The sequence below is a fragment of the Pararge aegeria genome, chromosome Z (assembly GCF_905163445.1).
Source record: "Pararge aegeria chromosome Z, ilParAegt1.1, whole genome shotgun sequence".
NCBI lineage: Eukaryota > Metazoa > Arthropoda > Insecta > Lepidoptera > Nymphalidae > Pararge > Pararge aegeria.
Window position 1 is genome coordinate 9,109,019 of NC_053208.1, and position 15,460 is coordinate 9,124,478.

Genomic DNA, 15,460 nt, shown 5'->3' on the forward strand with positions numbered 1-15,460 from the left:
ATACAAAACACTCCAACACGGTTAGCATAGGCAGGATACTTTATATCCCCGAGGTTTATAAACTCTGAGAGGACTGGCGCATAAGTGGAAATAATATTCAAATAATATTTTTGAAACTAGGCTAACACAGACAGGCTAAAAATTATATCCCCCGTCTATATCCCCTGACAAAGGATAAAATTAATTTGTCCACCTGTTGAAGTACGAGAACAGGGAATAGGAGAAGTTTATATGGAAAGCTGTGAGACAGAGATTTATAGATCCGAGAGTTGATAAATCTGTGAGAGAGAGATTTTTATCCTTTCCCCGGAGAGAAAATTGTCTTCTGCCCATGCTAGCCGTGCAGGGGTATATTTTTTGGGGGAATATTGTACGTCTAGATAACTGGTAGTGTTAATTTAAAATAGCGACCATTGCATGAGGCGTCGGTCATCGGTAAAAACATATAATTTTTTTTATAAAATAATAATAATCAATTATAATATGTCGTATTAAATATTTCACTAATTATTAAATATTAAATGGATTTTTCGTAAACATGCTTTCTCCTCTTACTAGACATACGATATATGCTTAACAGAAAGTAATATTAATACAATTATTACTATTATTACTGATAAATAAGAATTATTCTTATGAGCCTTGTACAACTACACTGACACTAAAAACAAAAATTTGAGCCTTATCAGTTATCACCTAGTAAATTACTGCTTTGTTTATATGTAGTTTAAGATTTTAATATTAAAAAATATTTCTATTATTATGAAAGTAATGGAAAATAAAAAAATTAATGAATAATTAATATTTTTAATTATTTATTGATCATCAATACAAGGATCAGATATAGCGGTAGAAGCGTTGGCTTTCGGTTTGATGCGATGTAGAATAAGAAGAGATGAATATTTTGTCTTGCTCAGCTTTCTTAGAATTAATAATTAAATTATTGGAACACCTATAAGTTGCGCTTGGTAAAGTATAAGGGTAAAAATTACTCACCCGAAATAAAAAATTGAATATCCCATTTTTAGTCGTGTTGTTGTTTGTAAATCGAAACATTATCTAACATAATGAAAGACGTGTTAGAACAAGAAGGTGGGGATGGTAACTTAGCATTGATAGCTATGTTGTGTACTGGTAGAAATAAATGTAAAGAGTTGAAAATATCGAATTAATTTTGCTGCATCTTCACGTGCCTCGGAACTTCACCAAGTTATAAAGGTTTTGCAGTTTTCAGCAAACAAAATAATACTTTTACCCTTCAAAGACTTATAACTTACTGTGCAAAATATAATGCCGTAGCTTTATACTGCCTCGCAATTTACTTCAGTTAATCGCGAGGCAGTATAAAAGCTTTGTCAGATCCAAGAGCCATACGAAATATATTGTTTGCTGGTCTCACAAATATAATAATGAACGGGACACGTGTGAACGACCTCGCTGTAAACAATCAGTAGAAAGCGGAATAATTGCAGGGCTAATAAGGACTACCGTATACCTGTCTCGTTACTGCCAACCAATCTACGCTGGTTGAAAATAAACCGTCCTAACGAACTTGAGGAGAGGTGATGTTAATGATTTTACCACTTAGTGACCATCTAGCCATCCACCCCAAGTCATTTGTTAGAAGCATGGAGCAATGAGTTTTGTTTAATATAAGTGCAATTAAAACCCATGTTTTGTTCCAGATAAAAATACCCGACCTTAAGTTTGCACTAAGCTTGATATAATTTCCGAAACCCATCTTAACCTCATTTATTAGTAATCGGAATAACCGCGTCGAAGCTTATATTGCGATTTGCTTTACTTTAGTTCTGCTTAGGCATATGATGAAATGCACGATACCACTTTTCCACTAATTGATAGCAAGATGGAGTTTTAATTAAGGACTCAGCATGCAATTATTAATTAACCAAATTAGCGTAAGTAGCATAGGTGCGTATAATTACGACATGTACCTTGTGGACACTCCATTGAACACGGATCTGAGCGACTGCGGGTATAGTTGGGATATCAGGAAGCGAATCATAACACTGGCAGCCAACTGATATAAAAAAAAGTGACTTCAATTTCGTCGTTTAATAGCGTGTTCATCTCTGTGGTTGCCAGAGTGCTTAAAGAATTTGTGTCTACAGATTGTGTGGCCCTGTCGAGTTCCGGTTTAAACCAGCAATTCTTAGTTTAAAAAAATATTTATGTAAAAAATCGTACAGTATCGTGCTGCCTGGAGGTAGGAAATCAGCGTTGCCCACACTCCACTCCCGTTACTCCGAGAATTGACTGCTACGCTTCGGTCCTACTTAAATGTGATAATTTTAATTAAAACCCGCCACGTCGCATTGAAGCAGCATGGTGGTTCTTTATCCCACTTTCCTATTAGAGAGGAGAACGAGAAGGGTGCCCAGGAAGCTACATGCATTACACTAGAAGGCTTACTTCTTTCTGTTATTTTAGATTCTTAAGCTTAACATGTATTAAAAGTCTTCTCCCTCATGACTGAGGCTCGTGATCACTGCTATGGCGAGTAATCTGTTTTTAGCCATTATCTGTCTTTAGCCATTTTATTGCGTTATAGAAGGTACGGGCACCAGTTTTCTCTTAGTTGATCTGACGTCACTTTTTCCATGTGTTCCTCACATTCCCTGCGTAGTGTTGCTCTCTTGATAGGAGGTCTTCCATTTACCATCAAGTTGGCAATCTGCAAAGTCCATCAATTTCAAAAATAAGTATTCGTTGGTTGGTCGTTCATTCCTAAAATTCCCCGGTAATGACGCACCAACTAGGGCATGTTTTGTATTCAAATACTCTTAATAAATCATGATTTATACCCGAACTAAACCATACCTCCTCGTATGAAGAGCTTCCAGAAGGTACATATAGTAATTACGCAAAATAGGTCGCTTACTCCTTAACTAGGTTCGATTAAATGAGAGACCTTTACGTTAATAATTAAGTTATATCGTAACTACAAATATTTAATTTGATCAAAGATATGTATTTTTATTTTCACCGTTTACTGTTTTCTCTTGAGAGATAATGAATAAATTTTATCTTTCTACCCATTACAGACGGTTACTTTAATACCTATTTTAATAAAGAGATGCCGCTAAACAACGTAGGATTTTAGATTAGCCTTCTGTGGTATAAGTGGTTTACGCCGATACTACCTCATTTAATCGCACCGGCATATTTAATTTTCTAAAGTACTGATATAACCCGATTAATTTACGTAGGTACACTGATTTGTTTTATAGTGTGTGATGAAATAGTATCATCTTTGAACATTAAATTATTACTAAGATTTTGACGCAGTAACAGTACTAGTGCACTGAAATAGATCTCGGCGAATATATAATACTTTTTACACACGAAAAAAGAGCCATCATTACGAACGTTATCTGTTTTTTCATTGTACGAAGTCCCTTTTGTCATTATATCACCTCGATGTCAATAGCTGGTTTTTATATTTATAATTAAAATTTATATTCCCGCATCGTTTGTTTTCTTTTATATATTTTCAAAAATGAGAACATACGTAGATTATTTTTAGTACTTTGGCTGAAAAATCGAGTGTAAGAGATTTTTAACATTTCAATTAATTATTGAAAGTACCGAAAATAATCGATATTTACCTACCAATACAATAAAAATATTTTGTTATTATTGAAATAAATGGACCTCAAGCTATCCTATCTTTTTATGTATCCTTTAGTATGCTAATTCATATTATATATTAATTATATTAAAACGGACTTCGTACAATAACTGTCCATCTCAAAACACATAGTGTTTATGGTGCACAAATTGTGGTTGTGTTAGACTTTATGGTTCACAAACATTTGTCTTCTGAATTGTGTGTTTTAATCAGGTACTAACTTTTATACCCTGTTTCACTCCCCTAGGATATAGTTTTGTTACACCCATTCTCAGTGCTACATCCACCTCATATGCGGCGACTTTTTTATCTTCTTTCATTGGCCGCCCTTTTAATCTTTCAGATGGAATTTAAATGATCAGGTTTATTTTTATTGGATACCGTTTCGATACAGTTTTGAATAGCCGAGCGAATATGAATATGTCTCCACTAATAGATGACCGTAACAGTGATTGTAATAGCGGCTCTGCTACGCTCGCATTGTCTAAAGGTTCTTTCTTTTTGCACCGAATTTTTAATATTCGAACCTTTTTTTTATCAACGACTAAATATGTTGACTACAACATGTGGCAATGGACGCATTAACTGTGTCTTCGTTGTTAGAAGGAAAAAAATCACCACGTATAGGAAACTCCTTTCCAAAGTATTATGCTTCTAATCCCTAGTTGAAACAGTACGCTATCATTCATTCATCAATGTTAGAGTTTTTTTAAGTAGATGTGTTTACTACCGTATTAGAAGATATTGCAATGCTTAAGTGACCCAATCATTTGCAGCCATACAGTCTAACTTCAGGGCCTCGATTCCCAGTTAGAGGTGCGGGGGATTTTTCGCTATGCCATAAGCTACATGCGAGATGCGTTCCATTGGGCCCGAATAATTTTCATTTTTAATTCAGTAAAACGACCAGTCATTTTTGCCCACGCAGCATCAGCAGGTCTGCCAACTCGCGAACGAAGTTATATGCTTACGATGAAACATGAAGTGGTTGGGCCGTTTGCGGGGTATACCCGCATGTTTTATCATATGTTATCAACAAAGCACGCGATTATTCCCGGACGATACCAAGATATCGATGGGAGGGGGGGGGGGGGGGGAGTCCGTGGGATAAAAATTGAGTTAACGACCGATGAAAATGAGTCTTTGGTCACCTAAACCATTCCCGAAAATCTAGTTAAGATAGCGCTAGCCGGACGCATCTCCAATCATTGTTGTCAATTTCTGTATTTTATTGAGACTTCGTTCCGGTACGATGCCGCGTTGCAATTAGGGGTATGGGTTTAATAGAACTGCCATAACCCTAACAGTTAACTCCCAATCATATTAGACTGCATCACACAGCAGGAGGTGAGACTGCAATCAGTGTAAAAAGTATTTAATAAAAATAACTAAAGTAAATTGTCTTAAGAAACCTTATTAAACAGCAGTAAAATCTCTTTCAATGGCCGGCAGTTTCACCTACTTCGTATTGCGTAGTGATATATAAACATATCTCAATCAATGAGCTATCTAACACAAGTTGTATTAGTAGTTCTTGAGATGAATGCTTTTTTATATTAGGTAAAGTCATATGGGTAACACACATACACAATGTATTACTTCTAACCTGGTTCTATCCAAAGCTACTTTCATGTTTTAGTATTCCGATCCTGCCTGATATTATAGACGTAGATACTGAAATTGGTAGCACCGCCATGCTGAATTGTTAATCTTGTTTAAAAGCGAACCTCTCTGTTTTCACTTAGTTAAGTGCTATTTATTCTGCCGTCGTATTCTGCAATTTTTTTGAAGTTTTGCCAACCGCTTGTCTTAATTTTTTTTTCCTGCGAAGGTGTTTGTATTCTTATGGAGAGAGCCTTATGTGATAACTTCTACCTATTCGATCGCGTAAAAGTAAAATACGATTCCTATTGAATCGAAAGAGCGGCATCTAGTTATAATACTGGGAACTACAACACTAAATGGTATTATTCTAACTTACACACGATCGAGTAAGCAAACGAAGGTATAAAATCTCACACTTGGCACCCTGATCGCCACCGTTTAGCGGCAGCTGACAAAAAAGTTGTAGAATATGGGGACCGGTGTACTCATTTTCTGACTGACTGCCGGACAATACTACGGCACAGTTGTTCTAAATAGTGGGATAGAAACTAAACAACGCATCTCCATGAACGAGTATATCGCAGCGATAAGTTCAGCATTCCATTAATTCTATTGTGTACCAAAATAAGATAGGTACTTGGCGGTATCATCACAGCACATCACAGTGACATATTTTTCTTCGAACGTAAGCCGTGTTTTCACAGAATAGTAACGACGAATGACGCAAACAGTGGAAGGCGCCATCGTTTACAAGAAAGCATAAAATCATTATAATCATACCAACGAATGGTTTTTGTAGTTACTTTTCACGATCTTACCATCTGGGAAACGCTGGGAAAGTTTACTGACGTTGCGTTCGCCGGTATGGGGTCGCATTACATCATGTCATAATCCAGTTCGAAATATCACAAATCATTAGTTTTTAGCATCACGCACTGTTCGAATGCATTTGTATTATGGCGAGGTTTAATTAAAACATATCACAAAGTTAGATTTTGCAATTGTCCGTTTTTTTGAAATACGAGCAATGGTTAGCTAACAGAAAATAAAGCAAAGTTAACATAACGATAGGAAGACGCGATAAACTCGCTCGTGGAGGTAATAAGTTGGTCACGTGTGAAAATGCTTTAGTTTTACAACGTTTTATTTGGTGTGTAACTAACAGTATATTGATTTACTTTTTTAAAAGTTAACTTTATTGTAATATTTCAATGTTTTTAAAATGTGCTAAGACAGGCCAAACCAAGACGTTCACAGTACTTGAAAATTTGCACCCCACTAACGACCAATCGTGACTAGATTGGCTTAACACGCTTGTGACTTGTGATTGTGACACCGCTTCGACGCCTTAGATTGGACTTCACTTAATAGCACATTTTAAAATATTGAACAGTTACATTAATATTCACCGATCGATTAAATTTTACCTAAATCGTGATTTTAATAATCTTTAAAATTGTATAATAAACCTAGAAAGTATATTTGATATGCGGTTTATGGGATGTGTAATTGTTGCTATAAAATATGTGGGAAAGCTTTCCTATCAAATTAACAGAACCAGACAAGGTGGCAACATCGACGTCCAATTACATACTAAATGAATTAGGTACCGCGCTGTCGGATACACTGTATCTTTGAATGTATCTAAGTATTTACTACAGTTAATAATATAAATGTATATTTGTAATAAACAGTACTCGCGAAGATGTTGAAGGTACAGCCAAGCCACACCACATTCATATTCTGGACTCACCTACAGCGGACGACCCCTCTGAGTCCATTTACGGCATTGCACTGATTGTTGCTATTGGATCTGCTTTGACCGTGGCTGTCATTGGCTTAGCTTTCGGATGGTACACGTAAGTAACTTCAATATATTTATTAGTAAGCACTACAAACCAAAGCCCCGGGCAACGGCGTGCACTTGGTTTCTTACCAGGGTATGCATACAGCAGGAAAATTACATAAAACGGCAAAAATCCTCCCGCTATCCTTTTTCTTCGCGCTTTTGTGCATGTATGAAGTGCACGCCACTGGCTCCGGGATGCACATAAATGCAGACTGCTTAGAGACAGTCAATATACAGATACCTACTAATAATAATGTCACTGCCTTGCATAAGTTTGACATCAATCAAGTAAACAGATTGTTTACCCCAAAGAGCCTAACACCTCCTAGGCATTAAATTGATTGGGCATAGAAATTTAACGACCTTCCTAGAGCAACGGTGGACGCTGTGAAGGAGGTTCCGGGTTCGATTCCCAGCAGGGGCAATTTGTGAATTAAAATTAGAATTTTCTCTGGTCCGGTCTGGTGAAAGGCTTTGGCCGTGGCTAGTTACCACCGACAAAGACGTGCCGCTAAGCGATTTAGTGTTCCGGTGCGATGTCGCATGGAAACTGATTAGGGGTATGACTATCATACTCCCTAACAGGTTAGCCCGTTTCCATCTTAGACTGCATCATCACTTACCACCAGGTGAGATTGCAGTTAAGGGTTTAATTGTAGTGGAATAAAAAAAAACTTGTAAAACTTTAAACAAGCGAATCCGCTTTTAATATTAAAATATACGCAAAATATACTTAACGTAAAAGTGCACGCGCACTAAACCTAATTTGTTAATTAGCATTTAGCGAGAATGCCTTTGCATAGATTTGTATGTTTTTTATACCGAGCTTCGTGTAACAATAATTAATTACTTTTCTGTACCATTAATTACGTTTTTTGAACTGAAGCGTTGGGGTGTGGAAGATGTCCAGCCCCGAATGGTCACAAATTAAATCATTGAGTTGGTGAGCTCAGTACACGAACCAAAGGTGCTAGGTTGGCTAATCTTGCAAAATAGCATGGTATTGCAAATTAGTACAATGTAAAATCATTCATTTCTTTTACTTATTTTCATTTGTATACCGGTCGGCTCAATTGCCCAGGCTATAAGGACATGGACGTCCTTTTGAACTTCATTTTTACACTTAAATTGCTGAAATTCTTGATGAAATCAAGCGCATAGCTCGGACCCTAGAGACGACATTATCCGCAAGAAAAATATTCCAGTCACGCGGGATAACAAAAATCCCAAGCGGATCAGAAGTGCCACGGGCAACAGACTATATTTTTCTATCTATTAAATTATTATTATCGAAATTCTTAAATATAAACGGCCGATTGGCGCAGTTGGCAGAGACCCTGCTTTCTAAGTCAAAGCAAGGTTCGATTCCCACAACTGGAAAATGATTGTGTGATGTGATGCACATTCAAGTTTTCAGTGTTTATCTGTATATTATAAGTATTTATTGTATGTTATTCATAAAAATATTCATCAGTTATCTTAGTACCCATAACACAAGCTACGCTTTTCTTGGGGCTATATGGCGATATGTGTATTGTCGTAGCGTACCCTGCCCGCTTCGCCGGGCTAGTTTTTGCTTTATTTTATTTAAACAATAAACTTACACCATTAAATTTTTAATTTAAGTCCCATAATATATTAAATCATTTATTTATCTCCATTCATTCTCTTCTCGAGCGGGTGAAGATCATTATCTACACCCATATACACTCAACAATAGAATATCATCGTAGTAAATGAAAGCTGTATTTGACAGTTCAAAAATAGGAGTGCTCAGATCGTCACCAAACTTTACAGGATTACTCGCCAGGTCAATCCGGAGATTCCCTGAAAGTTTCATTGAAATCGGTCCAGCCGTTTCGGAGCCTATACGGGACATACCAACACACTTTCTCTTTTATACATATAGATAGAAGATAGATAGGTAGGACTATCACACCTGCAAATGAAGCGTTACATATATGTTTCCAAATCTCTTATGTATCTCGCAATGGGTTACAGTTTGTCCAAGAAGGCGAAGGCTGCTGCGGATGTCGACTATCCTGCATATGGCGTGACCGGCCCTAACGTGGATATCTCTGGGGATAAGAAGCTAGCACAATCCGCACATATGTACCACTACCAGCACCAGAAACAACAGATTATTGCCATGGAGAGGTAAAATTATACCACATCTTTTTATATACGAGTATATCTTCAATAGTGATGGTCATGATACGTGCCAAACATATCAGGCTTTTCTGAAATATAGAATAAATAAATAAATATACTACGAAAATACACACACCGCCATCGCGCCCCAAAGTAAGCGTAGCTTGTGTTATGGGTACTAAGACGACTGATGAATATTTTTTTTTTTATGAATAATATACATAAATACATAGAATATACATATAAACACCCAGACACTGAGAAACATTCATACTCATCACACAAACATTTTCCAGTTGTGGGAGTAGAACCCACGGCCCTGGACTCAGAAAGCAGGGTTGCTGCATACTGCGCCAATTGGCCGTCAAAACTTATAACTTTCGTATTAAGTAATTTGACTCACTGTTTATTTTACGAAGCCGTAAAGGAACAAAAATCTTCACACTTTTCTTCATTGCGGGTTGGCAAGATCTTATGATCCGACTAAGTCGATTCCTAGGTGTAGTTAAAACACGCATTAGAACAGAAGCTTTGTACTTATTTTACCTAAGCCAACGTTTAGTAACGACTATTTATAGGGTTAGTAACATACTAAGGTGAGAAAATAAGGTGATTATGAAAATTAAGCTTAATTTGCTATACTCTGCGAAAGGCAGAATTCCGCGAATTTGTGTTATACCTTGCCGAATGGTGTGTTTGTTTGAGTTTGGTTCTCTACACATTCTCTTGCTTTTCGCGGAGTATAGCAAATTAAGCTTAATTTTCATAATATATCATGGATTTCCGCAATGTAACGCCTGATTCTATCCAATATCCAAATAAAGTGATATTCCCTTACATAATTCCTACATATTAAGATCGAGAAAAAACACCAAAAACACGATTCTTGTATGAAGAGAAGAAAGACCCTATTATTTTAAACTGCTTATGATTTTTATTATTTTTTATTATGGAAATAATAAAAAACACGCATACTGTGATTATTACTTTCTATCTATTGCGGTTCATGAGACACAACCAGCTGGCAGTGACAGACAGTGGTATACAATATTAAATTGCCCCTTTATTATTCGCCCTTTCAAGTTAAACAAACAGGGTAAATCAAGTTTCACCACTACTCTACACTAACACTAAAAATTCCCATAACGTAAAGTAAACACTAAACTTGTCACATCAAATTTATTACACACTTACTCATTGATCGGAAGTTTAATAAGCGAGCCATCAACCTTTTAACGACTATTAAGAATGATCACTTTCGAGGCGTCTGCCATACCGCTGCGTAGACGTTGCTGTAGCCATTGTAGATCGTAGACATTGTTTTAGACTGTACCACATAAATGATCTCTAAAGGCTACATTAATTTAAAATTACTAGTGACCGTCAAGTAGTCCAAATTACAATCGATTCATTGCAGATTTTCCTTATTGGTTTACGACGGACTTGATAATAAATCAAAACGCAAATCTTTAGATGACAGGTTGAATGTAGTTTTGCTATCCTTATATACGCGGAAGAGTAGGGACACGGACGTAGCACTACAAAATGCCTGCTGACAGAATACGTTCCTGATCTCTGTATAGTTCAAATATCATAGTCAGTTAAAATAAAAGTAAAGTAATTTGGAATATAGTCTAAATATAATAGCCAGTTTGAAAAACAAAAATCAAAATATCAAAAATATTTATTTCAGCTCACACCGTTGAATACAATAAATAGATTACAAGTATTACTACTAGCGCTTAACTTACTTGAATTAACTAATTTATAGGAGACGATAGGGAAAGTTAATAAAATAAAAGTAACACTGGCTTTTCCCCGCGGCTTCGCTAGCGGTAAAGTATATTTGGCCAATTAATTCCAGTTATTTTTCATCCAGGCCATTTCAGTTATTTCAAAAAGGTATGTCTTTTTCTGTAGCCCCGACAACGTGTGTGCAAAATTTCTTTGATTCAGTAGTTAAGACACGAGAAACAAACAAACTAAAGGATTAAATTCATCACGAAATCGTAGATCCTGGCACGGTTCAAGGTTTTCTAAAAACTGCTTATGAATTAACCATTTTTCATTTTTCAGATTTGTTTGTAAGTAATTATTACACGGATCTCCTCATTCCTGATCACGATGACATAGTCCGAGCATAAGCTCTCTCAATCTCCTGAGTGATTCTGAGCCAATACGTGAGACCCATATTTGGCGACCACGTTTAGGAGCCAATGATGACATGTGGCTCCGAAACGTGATCGGGCAGATCTAGTAAAATATATTCTCTCTACATTTTTGTTTTAAGAAACGACATGGATCGCAACGGTTCCGTATCTGACCCCGAATCCGAGGAGGAGAACGAGGAAGGCGACTACACCGTATACGAATGCCCTGGATTTGCTACCGTGAGTTCATTACTTTTCATAGTCAATAGAATATCTTCATCTTCAGCATATTACTGTCCCATTACTAGTAATAACCCACTTCGTGACTCCAATGCGTGTTTGTTGGGCGTCGTAATTTCCCGCTGTTGCTCGCCACTGCAGCCATCTAAGCTCGCTCCAGAAGCCTAGCATACCTTCCAAGTTGCTAAGGACTTCAAGAAAAGTGGCTGGGGATCTCAGGTAGACCTTGCGTTGCTCTGCTACGCCCGTGCACTCCAGCATCACGTGCATTGGTGTTGATTCTGCCTCCATAAATTATCTGTTAAATCGGTTGTCCAGGACACCTATAATTGAAAGATGTCTTTCCTGTTATTACTCCCAACATCTTCCTGGGTTTACTTCTGACCAGGCGGAGTAGTTTGCTAATTAGATGTTGGTTTAGTTTACGGAAAACTACTTTGGTTTGTTTACAATCGGCCCAAAGTTGGATATGCACCCTTTGTGTTTGTTCATGTAACCACGTTTTGTACCCACCGAATGGAAAAGGTACGATGAGCTGGGTTTGTGAATTTTTAACGATTACTAACACATCTTTGATCTTATGTGCTGGCCTAGGGAAAATCGCGTAAATGGACTGTTCGCCGTTACTGGTGGAATTTTTGGTATATTCCCACACATTTTTTTTATTCACTACACGATTCATAGGATCGAGGGCTTTAAATGCTCTCTAGGGCTAGGCTGAACATTGCCAATTTCCAAATTTCGTACTGGCATTAATAATTTCTTAAAAGAAAAATCCAATAGTTTTTGATCAAACACGGGCATCGAAGCCAAAGCCAAAAAACCTCATGATCTTTAGTCGAACATGCTAATGCTGAAACTAAACTGAAACCGATAGAATAAAAGCACCAGGGAATCCAAATCCATAGCTTGAAGTATTATTAATTTAATGTTGTTGGTACTCTTGCTTGTTGACCCGTAAATCAAACCAAGAAGTTCGTGACCTTAATATCGAAACAACCATTAGGCATTTAATGAAATAATAGTAAAATTTATCGAAATTCTTTGTGGAATGTTTCAGACTGGAGACATGGAAGTGAAGAACCCGCTGTTCAAGGAAGGCGCTACTCCCGGCACACCTGCTGCCAAAAGCGACGAGGAGAAGGTCAAGCCTAAGGAATAATTGCTACCCCTTTGCCAAACTGGCGAGCCCCGACGTTTGGCAGTAAACCTCTTGTCACCACTTTTTTTCATGAGGCATTTCGGCACCCCAAATTTCTTTATACACCTTATGACACGGAATAAACATACTTAAAGGATCGTCACATCACTGCTTTTAAAATACATTGCGTATAGGATTTTGTTGGATATAAACGGGGCAAAAACAATATGTGATCATGCGTCATTTATAACATTGCGTCAGTGCAGTGGATCCAAGCTGCATGACACACGTCTTTTAAGAGGACAATTTTAATTGTATGTTATAAAAACCGCTTAAGGATATATAACCTAATAGTAGAGTAATTATATTAAAGCTCTGTTCAAACCGGCGCATCACTTGCGGGAAGCGGAACGTGTTTTACGGCATTCGCTTACTCGCTCAGCCTCTTAAACCAACGTGACCTCCCGCGTTTTACTCTTGATAGTCCAATGGCGTAAAATATATCTTGCTGTCAATAGAAAATCAATAGAAAAAATTAAAAGTAGTTGAACTCGTATAATAAAAATAAAAAACAAAAGGCGCGAGACACAGCATTTTGCTTTTTTTAGCGCCAATTCAGTCACTTTTCACGCCAGTTTGAACGCGTCATTCCGATTATGTTGACCCAATCGGCGCGAGCGAATATAGTCCCGCGCGAGCAGTTTCCGCCTAAGTTTAAACAGACCATTATTTGGCCGTCGCGAAATGTTAAGTGTATGCCTTAATATCACCTAATTATATAAACATCTGCTACTCTGCTACTTCTAAATACGTTAATGGGAGTGATTAAATTTCGGTATTGTACTTATCACGTTTCAGGTGACATAAAAAAGTTGGGTAAACCTATCCTAACCACTTAACAAATCAAACAAAAAAATAATTAAGAAACAAAATAAACAAAATATATAATTTAACTATTCATGCGATGTACTTACTAGGTGGCAGGCACTAATTATTTCTCAAATTTCAAAGCAAGGTACAGAATGCCTTTTTTATCACGATTTAAAATATACCTATTATGACGTATTATATAAATATTAGCACCATTAATAAATTAATGTATGTCACGGTCGCGTTGGGTAGCTGGATATGATTATTACTAAATTGTCCTCCGATACCTCAAAACTGCTCTCTCAAAAAAGGCTTAAAAATCTATTGGTATTTGATCCGTATTTACGCTCGTCTTGGCGGAGGCACTGCCGTGCCCCCCGATATGAATTAATTTTCAAAACTATAGTTGTGTGACATAAGAATTGATTTGGTGATTCTAAAATATGAGATAAAAAGAGAAAATTATATCAATACACCACTTGGTTTGATTGCATATACTAGCTGTCATAACAACTATTCAATCCTTTGATACTACTATAAGAACTAATATTATAAATTCGATACTTTATTTAACTCCTTTTGTCTTTGTATGTCTATGGTTTTGGTTAAACTATCAAGAAGATTATACGTATAGAATGTAGGCTGGGGTTGAAAATACGTTTTTTTACGTCTAGTTTATTACTAGTAGGTACGTTAAATCCAACACTTTAAAAAGAAATAGTATTATCAAATTATGTCTTTAGTTTTGTTTTTTTATAATCTTATTTAAGAATACGTTTTATTTATATTTTATACTAGTTGATGCTCCCTTGGTATGACATTAGATAAAGGTTGTTGTTAAATCCATTAAGATCTTTTTATTTTTCAGAGATTCAATTAAATGTAAATCAAAACAGACAAACAGCGTTAGCTTAGAATTTATAATATTAATTATAGAAGTATATTGTAAAGACTAAGAAATACCAGATCACTTCTCACGCCTATCTTGTAGATTTACAGTAGTGGTTTGAAATTACGTTGATTATAGGTACATAAACTTTTACATAAACTCGCTTCAGTGGACTAACTGCCAACGATTAACGCGTTATTATTTTAAAATTACCACTAAATAAGTATTATGATTCAGAAACAAGAATAATCAACATTGTTAAAATAATACCGCTTCATGCAATGGTAGTAACCTTATGTAACAAACTTTTTAAGTCTTCTTGGATAGGGCTGTCTTTAAGCTAACAACATCAACGCGGTGCTACGTGAAAGGATGAAAACGTTGAAGCTGCTTGTCGTTTATACAAGTGGGTTAATGGACGTGGGTCAATGCTCTAATACCTCCTCTCGTTTGGGAGAAGAGGCCTGCCCCCAGCAGTGGCGTGCATAGAGGGTATGTACAGGGTATGCAGATGATATAGAAGAAAGAAAATCTCCAGTACGAGTTATAAATACTTGAGGATAGGCATTGTAAGAGTTATAAAAAGCCTACCCTTAAGTATTTATAACTCCTACTGGAGATTTTCTTCATTTTATATCATTTGCATACCATGTGCATACCCTCTATGCACGCCACTGGTCCCCAGCAGTGTGTATAAGATGGAATGGAAATGTGGAAAGTGGCACGCTGTATTACATACGTCGTATAACCACACTTCTTTTCTCCAAACCTGTTTTATAATGCAAAAATTCTTTTCATTACTTTTTAGTGACAAGTTTGTTTTAAATTGCTAAATAATAAAAATACAGTTAGGTTAGGTACATAAAGAAAATCTCTTTTTATTTTGTGGATTGTTTTTTATATTTCTCACACT

General features: G+C 36.5%; 1 protein-coding gene across 3 annotated transcripts in view; it reads left to right on the plus strand.

The window, feature by feature from the left end:
* The window catches only part of LOC120636554 (neural proliferation differentiation and control protein 1), a 70,215-nt gene extending 55,147 nt beyond the window's left edge, over positions 1–15,068 (plus strand). For 2 of the 3 annotated variants that reach the window (XM_039908091.1, XM_039908089.1), the window contains exons 5-9: positions 1,473–1,562; positions 6,952–7,116; positions 9,108–9,263; positions 11,548–11,647; positions 12,708–15,068. In XM_039908091.1, coding sequence (XP_039764025.1) covers positions 1,473–1,562; positions 6,952–7,116; positions 9,108–9,263; positions 11,548–11,647; positions 12,708–12,809 — 613 coding nt within the window. In that variant the 3' untranslated portion in view covers positions 12,810–15,068. The remainder of the gene's footprint in view (positions 1–1,472; positions 1,563–6,951; positions 7,117–9,107; positions 9,264–11,547; positions 11,648–12,707) is intronic. The other variant, XM_039908090.1, reaches the window with a different exon arrangement.
* The last annotated feature ends 392 nt before the right edge of the window (positions 15,069–15,460 follow it).